Below are 19,059 nucleotides of genomic sequence, written 5' to 3' on the forward strand. Positions count from 1 at the left end.
ACCCATTCAGCATTTCTCGTGTTCATATTTGATGCTGCAAATGGATATTTCCTCCCGTTGTCCAGATAAACCTGAATTTCACATTGAAGCCGAAAATGACCCTTTCCCACATCTTCTTCTTGAACGATTTGGCAGATACACCGATTTTGGGTTTGGTAATAAACTATTGTATTTCCAGATAATGAATACAGTATTGGCATCCATGGGAATGAATAGGTTAGGAAAGCTGTGAACGGCTTTAAATGGTGTCAAGTGTTATGCGCTGTTGTCTAAGAAAGACTCTTAATGTGAAAGAGTTTATCAATAACTTTATTTTATCTTCCAGAATAAAATACATGAACAGTCTTGAAAAGTTTGAGGCACTTTGATGAATGATAAAAGTGAAGGCAGGATTAAATGTTAAAATGATTAAAAACACTCAACTTTGAGGCTTGAAATGTCTGTAGATAAGTTCCTGCTGTTTAATTAAAAGGGGTTTCTATTGTAACCTATGTAGAGCATGCATTGTCTTGAGATAACAGAAAATCAGTAGGCCCCTATGATATAAAATATGGTAACAATTTTTCTTTTGCATATAAAATGTGATATTGATTTGGGGGTGATGAAAAAATGAGCATGCATTGACTGAAAATGTATGGTTAGCAAGAGAGCTTTCAGGACTGTGATTATTCTTTATCAAAAATTGTCACATTTAATCTGCTTCCAGCAACACTCATCCGTGCTATCAGAACAAACCCCATTCATATTAAATACCCTTCTTTCCGACAACAATCAGCAGTCATGCTTCCCAAAAATCAGCTAAAAAATCCAGTTTGGCAGCAGACAATAAATACCTCAAAACACTCCTGGTTTCTCTCTTGATTAATTAGTTGAAATAGAGAGGTAACTAATTCTATTATGTTATTTGTGGAAAGCACAAATTGACACTGGAAGGTAAAGAAGACAATTTCAAAAGTTTCATGGTGTGTATTTTCTGATAACTCTAAAGTCTGCTTTTTTTCTGTCACACTTTCAATGGTCTGATTGTTGTCCAGAGTAGAGCAGATCTTAACTAAGTAGTGTTCCTAATACATTACAGGTAAAACAAAATATTTCTAGATCCAAACAGAAGTTTTTCCGTTTTTTACAATTGTGGCAGCCTTCTCTCCGGCCAACTTGGGCCTGGCGCCTTGCTTCTCCTGTACCGTGTTTACTCGGTTTTGCTCAGCCATTGTCGTTCCGGACACAGGACTACTGGGTCCTGAGGCCTGTTGGTGGTTTTTCGTTTGGTACGTCTGAAAGGCCATGTCTAATTGCTCCTGGGCAACCCGCAAGTGGCGGTGAAGGCTTGCAAGGTCAGAAGGGATGTTCTCGTCCGGGCTGGTGCACTGCTGTTCCTGAGCCACATTGGCCATGTTCTGCTCGTGAGTGGTGATGAGGCTGTTGGGCATCCTGCTTGGTTTATCCGTCTTCATCACCAGGTTGTACCCAGGCGGAGAGGCTGGAATATTGCGAGAGAACGGGTAGCCAAAACCGCGACGACCACGGTTTCTCCTGAGGCGCAACGTGTCTCGAAAAGTACCGATTCCCAGGTGAAGCATCTCACACACGTTCAAGATGAGGCAGAGGCAGCTTACCACATACATGATGAGAAGGAAGATCGTTTTTTCGGTGGGCCTGGAGATGAAACAGTCCACTCGGTGAGGACAGGGCACTCTGTTGCACACAAAGGAAGGACTAACTTGAAAGCCATACAGAAGGTACTGTCCGGCAAGGAAGGCGATCTCAAAGATGGCTCGCGACATCAGCTGGAGAACATATATCCGCATCAGCCCCTCTTGCAGGATTCTTCGGCGACCATCGTGCTTTGACTGGTCTTTGCAATTACCGCTCACCGGCTCGGCTTTGGTCTCTGGACCCTCCATTGTGTCTTCGTAGATCATTGGCTCAGCGTCGTCATCCTCTCCCTCCAAGACGTCCTCCAGATGGTGGCTTCCCCTCCATCTCGAGGAAGCAGGTGGCTTTTTGCGGATCCTGTGGTTCTTCCGCCGCTCATGCTCTGAGGAGCGGGCAATCTTATGGATTGCATAGCCCATGTACATAATGGAGGGTGTGGAGATCATTATAATCTGGAAGACCCAGAAGCGCACATGCGATAGGGGTGCAAAGGCATCATAGCACACATTGTCACAACCCGGCTGCTTTGTGTTGCATGTGAACTTGGTTTGCTCGTCTGAGTAGATGGACTCCCCTCCGACGGCTGTAAGAACAATGCGGAAGATAATGAGCACTGTCAGCCAGACTTTGCCCACAAAGGTGGAGTGGTTGTGGATCTCTTCCAGAAGACGAGTGAGAAAGCTCCAACTCATGTTGCCTTCGCTAGCTTTTCAACTAGAGTCTGAGGAGAAAAAAAAAATGAAGAAACTAAATTAAACCAAAAAATGGTCTCACTCTCTCAGGTGGTGCTAGCGTGTGTTTTTGTTTTGTAACACACCAGAAACTATAAGAGTGCACAGTATTCTATCTTATATTTTCTGTTTCCCATCTGCAATTCAAAATTGACTGCTCCCAATCAGTTTCGAAAGAGGATACAAAAGTGAGTTGTACGAGTTAGAATTGAACTTGAGACTGCCTTAAGTTGCCCATCTTAAAATGCTTTAAGTCTCATTAAATGGTTGTGAGATATGTTTTCTCCATTTTGCAAGAAGTACATGTTGCAATTTTCTACTTGATATCTTAAAGGCAAAGTTCACGGTGGGCAAAGTATGTCGCATCCATTTGTGTAATGTGGCTCCCAAAATATACAATAAAGAAGAACATATATATTTTGATCATTAGATGAGGTTTTTTATTTTTTTTATTTAATAATACAGTAAATAAATTGTGTTGTAAGATAAATAATTATAAGTATAAAGACCATTTTCTTTATTAAATTATTTAATTATACAACCATCCATCTTACCATTTTTTAAAATCCATTTTTTAGTTTTTTTTTTCTTTTTTAATGCCACTTATCCTCATGAATCTTGTTGCATTTGGGAGTTTCGCCCAGCTGACTTTAGGCAAGAAGTGTGATCAAACCTAGAAGAGTTGCCAGCCAAATTGTAACTCACATATAGGCATATGTATATGGCGCAAAACAAAGACAAGACTGAAAAAGCAGTTTCTGCTCTTGCACCCCTCTTTAAAATAAACTGCTATATTTTAAGCCAAATCATCTATTGCGTTTGATAGAACAATGTCTATATGCTGCCATAGCAGATTCATGGCGCATTAAGCCCCCGAATTATTTTTGATTTGTCCGTTTTACCCTGGAAACCCCGTTTACAGACGTCGTGCAACCGCTTTTGTTTCAACCCAGCCATAAAAACAAGTAATTATATTTATTATTCAAAATGTCTGTCATTTTTAGCTTAGATTCATTAATCGATGTCTAATATTTCTTTTAAAAATTATTCACTCACATATTTTAAACTTTCAAACAAATTACGTCACAATGAAAAAAATGGTGTCTGTAAATAAGTCACGGATATCTACCTCATAGCTATGGCTTAATTTTATTTATTTTTTGTTCCTGTCGCATTTTCCCCCATATGTTAGATGATAAATAATCGATCCAAACAAAGAAAAATTGGAAAGAAAAAAAAACGTCTAAAAGGGTAAATATATGAAAAAGAACATCTCGACCACTCCTTGATGTCTGTGATTTCTACATCGCTACCCTTGTTATATTACCATGTTTCACCCATAAAATCCCCCCAAAATCCGTCTTGACACTTGATGATACATGCTACATGGAGTTTTTGGATCGAAACAAGCTAAGTACGCAATAATATATCGTTAAAGTCATGGCGTCTGTAATTCTGCTCTCGCGTGCTCTCACCTCCAGATAGGGTTTCGCTGTTTAACAATTCTTTTTTTTTTTTTTTTTTTTAAATGCCCTCCTGTTCAAATGTTTTCTTTCCCCAGAAAATTGAGATTTTAAGCTTTCCAATGATGTATCACACATTCATATAGGACAATTTTGAAATCCGGCCAAATAAGGGGTCTCAGAGCGGAACTTCAAGTCACCTAAGTGTTTTCCGCCATATAACAATTTTTAAAAAAAAAAAAAAAACAATTTTTCACACTCGCATTCACTCACACTGAATAAGGACATTTCAGAATCTTCACTTAACCTAGCATGCATTTTGTTTTAATATGGGAGGAAACCCAAAGAGAATTCATGTAATTATGAGGAGAAACTCTACACAGAAAGACCGGAGGCTGGAAATGAACTAATGACCTTTGAGTTTGAATTATAATGCGAATGTGCTAACCAGTCAATGTGTCTCTCTTTTAATTAATTATGATTTCAATAAATTGTTAAATAAAATGCAATTTGGAAAAGCAAAAAAATACTTCTAACTTAATTTTTATTACATATTTTTAGATATTTTAAATACAGACATTTGCATTGCAGTGGCCTGTCTGTCTGTTTTAATTCATATAATGTATACAGTATGCAAGCACAAAGGGTTGACTACCCGCTGGTTGCAGCTTCACCTTTTCTTACCATACGAAAAGAGAGGTGTACCAAAAATTGGTCATTTACTTAAGTCGTGTTAATGGCTTGACAGTGGACTTAATTATTTTATCTTCTCAATCTCCAGGATGCAATTCTGAGAGCCAATCTTGGTTTTCATGGCACCCCGCGCTTCTCGGTGTGGGATGTGCCATTTCCCCCGCCATCTGAGGGAGCAGGAGAGGCTTCTGCCCTGACCCACCCTCCCCACATCCCTGCACACCCCCTCATGATCCAGCACTGCCGACACTGGGGAAGGTTTTGGCCTCGTGGAGACAGATGGCACTTACGGTGGGTGAATGTGCCTCAGGAAGGCATGACATGAGGGGCGGCTGCCTCACTATGAATACTGCCAGCCACATTACACCTTTAAAAAAAAAAAGTGTGACGAACTGTAGGTCAGCTGATGTCATTCTTAGGTGCAAGAAAAGGTTTCATTCATTTAAATGGATTATTACTAATTCTCAGATGAATTTAAGAATAAAGTAAAAAATATTTTGCGGAAAAGTAACACTATTATACTTATGAGAAAGTCTTGAATTAATTAAATAGTTTGTAAATACATTAGTACCGTATCTTTCGGATTATAAGTCTTATCTGAGTATAAGTCACACCAGCCCAAAAATGCGCAATGCAGAAGAAAAAAATATATATAAGTCACACCGGAGTATAAGTCGAATTTTTGGTGGAAATTTACTTGATAAAATCCAACACATAGAACAGATATGTCATCTTGAAAGGCAATTTAAAATGAAAATGCATTAGAAAACAACATGCTGAATATGTGTACAGTACGATAATGTTACATGATGCATGAACAACGAAATGCGAACGTGGCCGGTATCCTAATTTAACATAGCTATGAAGAATTATTCAGATAACTATAGCATAAATAACATGCTAACAAGTTTACCAAACCATCAGTGTCACTCCAAAACGCCAAAATAGCATGTGAATTGATATAATAATGTGTTAATAATTTCACTCATAACTATAAGTCGTACCCCCAGCCAAACTGAAAAAAAACTGAGACTTATAGTCCAAAAAATACGGTACTGAAAACTGTTATCAGAATGTCCTTATCACCATACAAGGTCAAAGTGACAAGTACCAGAAATCGGTGTTATTGTCTGTAGATAAGAAATTATATATATATATATATATATATATATATATATATATATATATTTTTTTTTCATTATAATCATTCAGATAATATAATAAATACTAATTATATTTTAAATAGTTCTGAAATTGTTAAAATATCATTTAAAATTTACATTTTAAAATCGATGACCATTATCTTACCTGTTTGCACAGAACAGGAAGATCATGACAATCTTCTGAGATGAAATACAATCTATCCTATTCGATACATTTTTTTTTTAAATTAAAGGATTTTAATATTTAGCTCCACCATTGTTTGGCATTGGGTTGCCAAAATATTAGGTACAATTCTTAGTATGATGCATTGCAGTTCTTGTGCCTGATATCACTAGATGGCTAATTAGCTACATCCTGTACTGTACTATGTACTCTAGATTGAATGGAATACAGGTATATTTTATAATCAGGTATTTAATGTAAATAAGAATTATTACCATAACGGTTAGCATTTACAGCTGATTTATCAGCTATAGCCACTTAAATGTATATCATCATTAATTTATAACGTCAATAATGGAGAAAAAAAAAAAAAAAAAACCCACCTGGAGATGTGGCAAATACATTTCCCGTCCTCAAGGTCCCCATTTAGATCCCCTGCCCACCTGATCCAAAAGTTCCAAACTCCTCTGTTCTATCGATATTCTTCAACTGTCCCAAAATAACGTGATAAACTTTCTTTTTAGATCAGTTTTCCTTCATCACATTCTTGCTCTCGTCTGGATTTGGTGACACTAGTTCTCTGAGCAAGTATGAAGTCTTATTGAATAATAAAAAGTACGATGGGAAAAAAATATCCTCCTCAGGCAAGAGTTGAGACGTGAGAATATGGTTGTCTGGAATGAAATGAACACCGACGTGAGGGAACACGTTCATCCCCACACACTCGGCGCTCATGTGCAACATTCATAACGCAGATGATGTCCTTCGCTCTTTCTCCTCTCTCTAGATGTTTTTACTCTCTCTCTTGCTCTCTCACGTTTTCTCTCTCTCCTTATGGCTTAAGCTAGAGACATTGACCACAAAACACCTGTGCAATATAATCTTATCCAATAAGAGTTGCATGAAAGAGTTGCATCAAAAATGATTGAAACTCAATGCGAGGCATTTGTAAGTTATATTTATTGTTTGGGTTGAGGAATTAAGTACGATTGTCAGAGAACATGTTTTAATATTATAAGAACTAAATGGGGCTTCATATTAACAGATGTCAAATTTGATTGCACTCGACAAAGAAATGGTAGTCTTCAAGACTAACGTAATAAACAAAAATGTGTGAGAAGAACGTATTCTTCAAGAAAAATGTTATGAAAGCAAATCTGTATTTATTCAACGATAAAGTCATACCATGATGATAAAAAAGTTATATTGCTTGTTTGAATGCATTAATCTCATGAGAATAATGTTGTACTTACTGAGGACAAGAGGTCATATAAAATGCAATGCAATACTGTAGATCAGATTTTGATCAAATATTTTGTATGCAATAAAGGGAATGTGATGTGTGAGTGAAGTACAGTGAGGAAAAAAAGGGGTTTTGCTCAAAAATATTTTAAAAACTTTAGAGGCTTCAGTGCAGATCCGCTCAGTCACATGTAGTAATAATAATATTTACATCTTCCATCTAGGAGCATGAACAGATAACAGCGCGAACCCACGCTTGCTGTCATCTTCGGGAAGGGATCCTTCACAAGTCAAATTAACAGATGGCGGTTTCGTGTCTGGCATATCTCTGGCCATCATCATGGTGACCATAAAATGCTAAAATGTTACACTTGCATGATATTCAATAACCCTTAACTCATTGGCTCCCATTGGTGACGATTCGCCTCCATTAGGTTTGAACTGAAAGAGGCTGCCAGTGAATAATCATGCTGACAGTGAATAATCATGTTTCAGTGCCATAGACGACAATAACCATCCGATCCATTTGAAATGGGAAGGCTGGTAGAGAATTCTCACTGCCATCCCTCCCAGGTCAATTGGATTGGCCGCATATCATCGTCAATGGCAGCCGAAGGGGTTTAGGGATGACTAGCTAAGAAGAAAAACAACATTGATCTCTGCAATTTATCAGAGAGAAGGATTCCTATCGCAAATACTGAAATTTGTTAATAATCAATGCCCCAGCTAAAAGGCATCCATAAAACTTAAACATCCTACACCGCTGGCCAAAAGTATTGGCACCCCAGCAATTCTGTCAGATAATGCTCAATTTCTCCCAGAAAATGATTGCAATTACAAATGCTTCGGTAGTAATATCTTCATTTATTTTGCTTGCAATGAAAAAAACACAAAAGAGAATGGAAAAAAAAAATCATTATCATTTTACACAAACTCCAAAAATGGGCCGGACAAAAGTATTGGCCCTCTTTGAAAAATCATGTGATGCTTCTCCAATTTGTGTAAATAACAGAACCTGTTACTTACCTGTGGCACATAACAGGTGGTGGCAATAACTAAATCACACTTGCAGCCAGTTAATATGGATTAAAATTGACTTAACCTCTGTCCTGTGTCCTTGTGTGTACCACATTGAGCATGGAGAAAAGAAAGAAGACCAAAGAACTGTCTGAGGACTTGAGAAGCAAAATTGTGAGGAAGCATGGGCAATCTCAACGCTACAAGTCCATCTCCAAAGATCTGAATGTTCCTGTGTCTACCGTGCGCAGTGTCATCAATACTGTTAGTGTAAAGCCCATGGCACTGTTGCTATCCTCCCTAGATGTGGACGGAAATGAAAAACTGACGAGAGATTTCAACGAAAGATTGTGCGGATGGTGGATAAAGAACCTCGACTAACATTCAAACAAGTTCAAGCTGTCCTGCAGTCCGAGGGTACAACAGTGCCAACCTGTACTATCCGTTGGCGTCTGAATGAAAAGGGACTTTATGGTAGGATACCCAGCAATACCCTACTTCTGACCCAGAGACATAAAAAAATCCAGGCTGGAGTTTGCCTAAACTTACCTGAGAAAGCCAAAAACATTTTGGAATAATGTTCTCTGGTCAGATGAGACAAAAGTAGAGCTTTTTAGGAAAAGGTATCAACATAGAGTTTACAGGGAAAAAAACGAGGCCTTCAAAGAAAAGAACACGGTCGACACAGTCAAACATGGTGGAGGTTCCCTGATGTTTTGGGGTTGCTTTGCTACCTCTGGCACTGGACTACTTGACCGTGTGCATGGCATTATGAAGTCTGAAGACTACCAACACATTTTGCAGCATAATGTAGGGCCCAGTGTGAGAAAGCTGGGTCTCCCTCAGAGGTCATGGGTCTTCCAGCAGGACAACGACCCAAAACACACTTCAAAAAGCAATAGAAAATGGTTTGAGAGAATGCACTGGAGACTTAAGTGACTAAATTGGACAGCAAGGAGTCCAGAACTGAATCCCAAAGAACACCTGTGGAGAGGTCTGAAAATTGCAGTTTGGAGAAGGCACCCTTCAACTCTCAGAGACCTGGAGCAATTGGCCAAAGAAGAATGGTCTAAAATTCCAGCAGAGCATTGTAAGAAACTCATCGATGGATACCAGAAGCGGTTGTTCGCAGTTATTTTGTCTAAAGGTTGTGCTACCAAGTATTAAGCTGAGGGTGCCAATACTTTTGTCCCACCCATTTATGGAGTTTTGTGTAAAATGATAATGATTTAATATGTTTTCATTCACTTTTGTGTTTTTTCATTGCAAGCAAAATAAATGATAAATGAATAAATGATGAAAAGATATTACTACCAAAGCATTTGTAATTGATATAATTTTCTGGGAGAAATTGAGCAGTATCTGAGAATTGCAGGGGTGCCAATACTTTTGACCAGAAGTGTATTAGCATCATTGTTTCACTTTTGTCAGAGAAGAAGCATCAAGATGAGTGGATCTCAGTGCTGGCTGAATAGTTTCCAGTCCAAAGAGAAGCCATATGGGCCTGCAGGACTACTTGCCTCTAAGCCTGCCCTCTCCATGTGACGGAGGAGATGTGGCGTAGCTAGCACCCCTGGTGAGAAGACAGGGGATGCTGCTGGAGTGAGCATTGGGGATTTGCACATGTGCAGTCCCGCAGGGTCAAATAAGCACGTGTTTGACTTTTTAAATTTATTTCTTTTTTCACCCCTCCGACTTTTAACACTTTTCTCCCTGCTGCTGCTTCCAAAATCTTTGCCTCCTCCAAACGACCCAGATGGCTGATAAGTGAACATTGGAGGCACTCAAAGTCAACGTCACTTTGAGTAAGCGTTCCTCGACAGTGAGTGAAAGTGGCTGGCTGTGATGGACAATTAGCACTTGCAGGTCGTAGTGATCTAATGAAACATGATACTGACATGCACATCCTCTCTTTAAATAGTGCTATTAAATATGCAAACTTGGCTTCAAATCTTTTTATTTATTTATTTTTTTTTACACACATTCTGATTGTTAAAAAAAGAATAATTTTTATCTCAGCCAACTTGTCATTAGAATTGCATATAAAATAACATTGCCGTTTCAAAATGCTTTGTCATCCTTATTCAAAACTAGAATCTAGTGTCAACATCTACACATGGCTACAAAACAAGTTTTATAAAGTTTTATTCAGCAACACAAAATATATGTGAGTGTACTGTAGTTTGAACACACAAAAACCTGCAGATAAATTAATATAAATAAAATGAGAATGCTTACCCAAAAAAATTACAAACATACTACGTACAAGTATTAAGTACACAAAGGCCAATCTGCTTTAGTAAAACACTTAAATAAAGTGAGCGGAAATAAAAGAGTGGTAATAAATGCTTGTCTTCAAAGAAATTAACATTTTTTGTTGTTATAAATTAGTCATTCATTTTTAAATAAGAGATTAGGATAACTTTAGCTATCATGAAAAAAAAAAAAAAAAGCTTTTTATTTTAAACCATTTTGTATATTTTCAATACGAAAGTATTCTTTTATGGTCTACAATGCTATCGGTATTGACAATTGTATTTGCATTAAAGATACAGTATGTATCGTGTGACCAAAAAAACCCTACAACACTTATAGACTTCATTTGGTATATGTATCCGAGATACTTTCACTTTACTTCCTTATGTTTGCTCGCAACTTCCGTTTTAGAATTTCTCCATCCAAAACAACAGTGGAGCTGGAGTAACCTTACTCATCAAATCCCTTAAAGCTGTAATGTGAAGTAATTTCATTACATGCCAAATAGGGTCACAATTAAAGTAATTAAACATTGTCCAACAAATAAAGCATGAAAAAATAATTTATATGTAGTATATTTGACAAAATAATCGCGTTTCCGAAGTCCGAGCCTGAAAGGGGACGAACCCGGAAGTGATACTTCACACCGAGAACAGCGATGGGAGCGCTCCATACGGCCGCCCTACAAAGCCCTTCAAACAATGCTTCAAACAGCGATATAAGTGATACAGTGCCTTGCAATAGTATTCGGCCCCCTTGAATCTTGCAACCTTTCGCCACATTTCAGGCTTCAAACATAAAGATATGAAATTTAATTTTTTTGTCAAGAATCAGCAACAAGTGGGACACAATCGTGAAGTGGAACAACATTTATTGGATAATTTAAACTTTTTTAACAAATAAAAAACTGAAAAGTGGGGCGTGCAATATTATTCGGCCCCTTTACTTTCAGTGCAGCAAACTCACTCCAGAAGTTCAGTGAGGATCTCTGAATGATCCAATGTTGTCCTAAATGACCGATGATGATAAATAGAATCCACCTGTGTGTAATCAAGTCTCCTTATAAATGCACCTGCTGTGTGATAGTCTCAGGGTTCTGTTTAAAGTACAGAGAGCATTATGAAAACCAAGGAACACACCAGGCAGGTCCGAGATACTGTTGTGGAGAAGTTTAAAGCCGGATTTGGATACAAAAAGATTTCCCAAGCTTTAAACATCTCAAGGAGCACTGTGCAAGCCATCATATTGAAATGGAAGGAGCATCAGACCACTGCAAATCTACCAAGACCCGGCCGTCCTTCCAAACTTTCTTCTCAAACAAGGATAAAACTGATCAGAGATGCAGCCAAGAGGCCCATGATCACTCTGGATGAACTACAGAGATCTACAGCTGAGGTGGGAGAGTCTGTCCATAGGACAACAATCAGTCGTACACTGCACAAATCTGGCCTTTATGGAAGAGTGGCAAGAAGAAAGCCATTTCTCAAAGATATCCATAAAAAGTCTCGTTTAAAGTTTGCCACAAGCCACCTGGGAGACACACCAAACATGTGGAAGAAGGTGCTCTGGTCAGATGAAACCAAAATTGAACTTTTTGGCCACAATGCAAAACGATATGTTTGGCGTAAAAGCAACACAGCTCATCACCCTGAACACACTATCCCCACTGTCAAACATGGTGGTGGCAGCATCGTGGTTTGGGTCTGCTTTTCTTCAGCAGGGACAGGGAAGATGGTTAAAATTGACGGGAAGATGGATGCAGCCAAATACAGGAACATTCTGGAAGAAAACCTGTTGGTATCTGCACAAGACCTGAGACTGGGACGGAGATTTATCTTCCAACAGGACAATGATCCAAAACATAAAGCCAAATCTACAATGGAATGGTTCAAAAATAAACATATCCAGGTGTTAGAATGGCCAAGTCAAAGTCCAGACCTGAATCCAATCGAGAATCTGTGGAAAGAGCTGAAGACTGCTGTTCACAAACACTCTCCATCCAACCTCACTGAACTCGAGCTGTTTTGCAAGGAAGAATGGGCAAGAATGTCAGTCTCTCGATGTGCAAAACTGATAGAAACATACCCCAAGCGACTTGCAGCTGTAATTGGAGCAAAAGGTGGCGCTACAAAGTATTAACGCAAGGGGGCCGAATAATATTGCACGCCCCACTTTTCAGTTTTTTATTTGTTAAAAAAGTTTAGATTATCCAATAAATTTTGTTCCACTTCACGATTGTGTCCCACTTGTTGTTGATTCTTGACAAAAAATTAAAATTTTATATCTTTATGTTTGATGCCTGAAATGTGGCGAAAGGTTGCAAGGTTCAAGGGGGCCGAATACTTTTGCAAGGCACTGTAGATCAAGCGCAAGTGAGGAGACCCAAGTTTTTGAAGAGTTGGAGGAAGAGGAGGAGGTTGGAATTTTATGTTGGATCGTACATGTATTAGCCAGACGCTAATCAGGATGCAAACAATGTGCCCAGACTACCTGACATCGAATGGAGACAAACAAGACCCATCGAGATTACAAGATTGGTAAGATATATGCTGTTATTATTTTCATGATTTGAAGATGCAGGCATTTGCACATAATTTTATGTTTTTGTCTATCTGATGACATTGTTTAAAAAAATAATAATCAGACTGCATGTTCATTTTGGCAGATCCGGCAGCGCTCATGCATATAAAATAATAATATAAAAACGTTGGGGGGGAGAAGGAGATGAGTCGTTGATGGCTTTCTCCACTTTATTGTGGCAACTATAAGAAAACAAAATAAGAGCGGACTGCCGCCACATTCGACCGCGAAGTTTTGCTTCTCGCTCATCTCCGCCTCGCCTCGTACTACCAGCTACTACTACTTCCAGTCCCAGCGTCTCTGAAACAGATCATGCATAGTGTCTTGTTATGAGCGTTTTGTTGACAAAGGTATCGAACACACGACGTGCTTACAACTTTGTTTCTTTATTAACACATGGAGCTAACAGTAGCTGGGGCTTTCGGCAGTAAGTGGCGTCTAATGGCGTGAGGAAATGTAGTTTTTTCACACATGCGAACAGATTACAAAGCACCACTTCAGTGTTGTCCCGAGACTACATTTCCCATGATTCACTGCGTGACTTGAGCCGATCTCTGATTCGCTGCGAGATTGACTTAGTGCCAACACGCTCGCTGTCACCTGTCAGCGGCTCTCGCGAAACATAAACTAGAAGGCTATCAAGCGATCACCGTGTAAGAAACGCCGCTACAAATGCAATGCAATGCTTGAAGCATCGCTAGTCTGATACACTCCCGCTTTTTCGGTGAGGTCTTTTGTTTTTATTCGTTATTGGATCGTTTTTGTTCACCACTGTAAATAACAGCACTGAAGCAATAGGTGTAAGTCGCCATTTCTGTTCAACCTGTTTTCTCCTGTTTTGTTTAGCGTAAGAAGCTAGGTTAGTGGCAGTCTTTTCTTTGTTCTTTTTCATGATCAGGGTTTAGTTAGCGGGTGGGGTTCAAGTGCAGATTCCTTTTGTTTGTTGTTTTGGCCTGGGCTTACCCTGAAGCCGCGCTTCATCCACATTTTGATTGTTGTGTAAATAAATTGGTGCCACTTGTGAAGTTGTGTGGCTCGTTTTATGTTGCGCCCTTCGCGAGCCGTCCTTGGGACGTAACACTAGCGAACACAACAACATCTATGCCACGACTATTGCCACGAGTTGGCTTTCGGCTAACGTCGCTAGCTTCTACTGTACATTCCACAACAGTTGGCAGCTCTGCTTTGACAAAGTCATCAGTCATCTATCCAAAAATCACACTTACTTTTTGGCAAATACTTGATCTTAAGCAGACCGGTTAAGGAAGCAGGCATCTTCGAAGTGTTTGCAGCAGAGAAGACTACTCGATGATGGCGTGAATTTCATTCGTGATGTCCATTTACGTGCCCTGCTATCCTTTGGCCACTCATACAACTTTTCGTTTGAATGAGAACAAAACATCGCCACACACCGCCGTGGCATCTTACCAAGAAGCAATGCAACAAACAATACTGTTCTATGACGGACTTCCCTCGCACTTCCCGGTGTGACGTAATTTCCGAAGATTGCCGATGAAAAGCATTTTCAATGTCAAGGGCGTTGCTATGGGTTAAACAAAGAATCTGGAAGGGTTGCGTTAAAAAAAATAATGAAAAAATGCCTATAATTGTTCAGCAATTGATATTATTAAAAACATGGTTGGCCAACCTTAGTTCACATTTCCCCTTTAAAACAGACAGTTAGGAAATACCGCATCCATCTGCCATCATCACGAAAGGGGAGGACAACATGTTCATGAAGGCAGATATGGAACCAAGATTGTGCCACCAGGTGCTTTTGTAGCCATGTTGCCGCTGTGTTGTGGAAGGTATGATCTTCCTATCCCTGCATTTTCATGTGTTCCGGGCTGAAAAAATACTAAAGCTTAAATCTTAAGCATGAAACGACTTGTTGCTTTTGATATTGTTTTGACGATGATGGTTGTAATTATAATGATCTTTAATATTATTTACTACAACTACAGTTCTGCTGTGGCTTCAACACATGCGGGCTGCTAGCCTGTCGCTAATGGATAAATGCAAGTGTTTTGTTCGTTTGTTTACAGGTGGAAAACGCTGTGAGGCAAGGGAAGACAAGTTGATGCGCCTCTCAACAACACTTAGTATACGTTGATGGACATATATTGAGACTATGTGTGTTCTACCCGGGGCAGCCGAGAGGTTGGAGCTGGAAGACATTGGCTCGCCTCGCGATGGACCGTCCGCTCGATCCCGAGATCCAACTACGAGCTTTTTTACTGCAGCAACTTTAAGATACGCTAGTGGAGCTGGAATTACCGAAGACAGCGGGAGAAAGCCCGTCTGGGGGCCACCAAGGTTCTGCATATTGTCGGGTGAAAGTTTGACGATGCTCCGTCCCTCTGATATCACATTCTAGTGTAGTATGCTCCATCTTCGTATATAATTTTCTAATAATTTTATAAATTGTAATTTATTGACCTGTTTGGCGCATGCACCAATCGTTTTAAATAAAACAAGAAATTGAATTATGTTGTCCAAAGGTTTTATTGCGATCAATATCTGCAAAAAAAAAAAATTGTCTATATGTACATACCTTGTAGTATTTCTTTGTAACAACAAATTCCGCCTCAGCCCTTGTGCATTCGGCAAATGTAATATTATGTGTAATTTGATCTCATTTTGGTCACTCGAGGTGGATGGCATATCAGTCTACACCACACGTCAACACAGGCTGACAGGTTGTCATAATTTTGTCTATGAATTATCAACAAAGTGATAAGAACAATCATACAATCTTTTCAGTATATCCTTAGGTTTAAATCACATAAACTAAAAACTTGCTGGTTTCGATTTAAGCCGTATGGCGAGGTAGATCCACACTGGTGCTTTGAAGAAGGTCGCTGATCAAAACATTCCACTTACAACACCCCCACCCCCCGCCGGTATTTGGAAAAAATGCCCACACAAGTAGCAAAAAACTACAATAATTGATTTTAAAACTTCACTCAGAAATGAAAAGGTGTCTTGATGTCAACGGGTCAACATCACTCCTTGACATGTTAAAACATGTATTTGATGTACTGTATAGGCCTTGCAAATGTAGATCTGCCCTTCATGCATGAATAAACGTCAAATTGACCCACAGACATTATTGGTTTTTAAATGAATATACCACCCTGTCGGAGCCAATCATACCTCAACATTTATCATATTTCAAAATATTCAACATCAGACAGGCAGGGGATTAGACAGTGCAAGTGTTCCTAATTTTGTGTCCAATCACTTAACTAGTTTCTCAGACTGTCTCCAAACATTTAAAAGTGAGCGTGGCTCGAAACCAAACTAGCAGCAGATTAAGAGCAATGACAACACGCTCACCCTGGTGTCCTCAGATAATTCGGGCTGTTCTAGCTTTGGGACAGTGTGCTTCATGTTGATAACTATTGATTGAAGCCCCTGCAGCTTTTCTCCTGTAAGACATGCGCTGACATTGCTTGCCGTCCAAGGTCTGGCAACATGCGTCAGCCAAACAGCACTCTTAAATATTCATAAGGTTATATTTGGGTGTAATTTTTTAAAATAGACATTTATTATAATGGTAATGTGGAAAAGTCTCGCTTCGTTTTACTTCTATCAATTTCTCTATCCTGTAAATTGCAGCCACTATGTCTTGGCATATAATAAATACGGGGTTTTAAGAGGATAGGTATGCCACGATAAGCAATTAAAATTTGCTTGATTGGTCTGGAAAACAAGATTTATTAATCACAAATAGTGCATCTTTCTTCAGTTAATCACGCCTGCTAAAGTTGATTTTCCAGCAAAATGTAATGTTCTCACGTTTTATACTTAACATAGGTAAAAATGAGTCTGTGACCTGGTTTGAATAAATGTGGTTATGTGGAATATCTGTGTTTTATCAATTGATTGCAATCATCTTTGAACGAACATCTCTACAAACGAGCCCATATGATATCAGCGACAATATGACAGGATCATCAACTTATTATGCAATTAGATGCTAATTCCGTTCTTACACGCCAACTCCATCCACTGAGAGGCAATCACATAAATAGTTTTTCGGGTTTAAAATGGGCGTGACTAAACTGCATCCCCAGAGAAATAAAGTATTCTAATTTCCTATGTATGCCGGAAGACTAGTTCATCATGCCAGCCTTAAAAAAAAATAAAAGCTCCAGTCCAAAGGATTGTCTTGCTGCCACTGCCTCTCAGGACGCACTATGGTCAGCCACAACTCCACCGTCGGCCAAAGCTCGCAGTCTCTGGTCACTAAATTGTGGGCAAGCAACTACCCCACACATTCAAGTGAATAAAAGAGTGAGCTAACATGGTTCAACATGGGCGTAGCACATGCCAGTTTTGAATAAAAGAGTGAGATAACATGGTTCAACATGCGCGTAGCACATGCCAGTTTTCCTTGCGGTAACGTTGCCAATGGTATAGCACCCGGCAATCATAATGATAGATCTAGATTTTTGTTCAATAATGGCTTTCCGCTTATCCTAGATGCAGAGATAAAATTTGAAAATTTAGCAAAGCTGATTTCCATCTTCAAAGTTAAGTGAAACAGCAATCGTATCAAAGCTTATTTACACAGCAAATATTCATGAGGAATCGAGCTGTTTCAAGCCGCCCAATATTTTGGACCCAGAAAAATAAGATGAGCATCGAAATCATAGGATAATTTTAAGATCAATGTGGAAAATCGTTGTAATATGAAAATAGGTAGCATTACCATTGCAATTACAATTACATTAAATATTGTGAGAAAAGGTCAAATATGTTTTAGCGATGTTATGAGATCGTAATAATATGAGGTGACAAAATAGTCTAAATGTTATTCTATTGTATGAATGAAGTCTAAATGATAGAATGTTTTTCAAAATGATCGACTGGACTGGCTTGTTTGTCATGCGTGTTTCACCTTTGAGAGGTCAGTTTGAGCTGTGAGGGTTGGTAGAGTAGCCGAGATGTCGACAACTCTCCTTGGCCGCCACTAATGTCATCGCAAGTTTTTATTTTTATTTTTTTTTAAGCCACATGGGCGTACTGAGCAAAGCTGATGCGAGCAGACTGCGGGGCTGTGGAGGTCTTCGTTTATGTAACAGATCGAGCTGCCCCCATGTGACTCTGATATGCCCCCCCAACCTCTACACCACCCCCCCTCGGAGAAAAGAGTGACACAAGACACCAGAGCGAAAACATGCAACTGCTTCTGCGCCGCCTGTGTTGTGTGGTGCTATCATTAAAGTGCTGCTGTCTGGGTGGGTGGGTGATGTGGGGGGGCTATCCCATAGGCTGCCTGAGAGTGGTGGCAGTCCTATCTCATTTGTTCATCTGGCTCCTCGTTTTCTCAGCCGGGCCTATCCTACCCGCGGGCCCAGCGCGTCCCGTGCCAGTTTGACTAAGGCCCAGCTCCACTGAAGCGACGGAGATGAAAAAAGCCTTGAGGTGGGTGCCGGCAAACTTGAGCTGCGTCTCGCGCACAGAAGAGCCGCACTAAAGCTTAATACGTCAGCGTGCCGCTCGTAAAAATCTCCCACTTAAAAAGACAATAGGACCGGCCACCATGCCAAGTCAATGCGTAACTGTACAAAAAGTAATGCAACAATATTTGGACTGCAGAACTTACTGTATAAAACGATCAACAGACTGACAGACAAAAAACTGGGAGGGGCAAATATTGGACTGGCATTTGTTTTGAACTACCGTAATTTTCGTACAATAAGGTGCACCTGACTATAAGCCGCCACCCACTAAATCTGGCACGAAAACGGCATTTGTTCATAGATAAGCCATACTGGACTATAGACAAGTTTCCGAGGTACTTCCGCTTTACTTCCTAATGTCTGCCTACTACTTCCGTTTTCAATTTTTTTACCATTGACTTCAATGGCGCTGGAGTGGCCTCTCTCCCTAAAACCCTGACCACGATTTGGAAATACCGCATCCTTCTGTCATCTCGACATGGGAAGACAACATAAAGAAGTGGCCGAGTGTGACCACAAGTAAATTATGATAATATTTTATTGACTCTATGGCAGTGGATGGAAACGCCATCAAGGAGCTCCGAGGCACAAAGTTGGATGTGTCCTCATACACAAACACGGGAA

The 19,059-nt window shown here is 39.6% G+C and overlaps 1 protein-coding gene across 3 annotated transcripts in view; it reads right to left on the reverse strand.

Annotated features, from left to right (window-relative positions):
• Positions 1-358: 358 nt before the first annotated feature.
• gjc2 (gap junction protein gamma 2) overlaps positions 359-19,059 on the reverse strand; it is a 37,838-nt gene continuing 19,137 nt past the window's right edge. Inside the window, exons 1-2 of one of the 3 annotated variants that reach the window (XM_057857940.1) lie at positions 6,253-6,597; positions 359-2,239 (exon numbers count right to left, since the gene is read on the reverse strand). In XM_057857940.1, coding sequence (XP_057713923.1) covers positions 1,095-2,239; positions 6,253-6,295 — 1,188 coding nt within the window. In that variant the 5' untranslated portion in view covers positions 6,296-6,597 and the 3' untranslated portion in view covers positions 359-1,094. Of the gene's footprint in view, positions 2,378-6,252; positions 6,598-19,059 lie in introns of those variants that run through there. The other 2 variants (XM_057857938.1, XM_057857939.1) reach the window with 2 other exon arrangements.

The sequence above is a fragment of the Corythoichthys intestinalis genome, chromosome 14, assembly GCF_030265065.1.
Source record: "Corythoichthys intestinalis isolate RoL2023-P3 chromosome 14, ASM3026506v1, whole genome shotgun sequence".
Taxonomy (NCBI): domain Eukaryota; kingdom Metazoa; phylum Chordata; class Actinopteri; order Syngnathiformes; family Syngnathidae; genus Corythoichthys; species Corythoichthys intestinalis.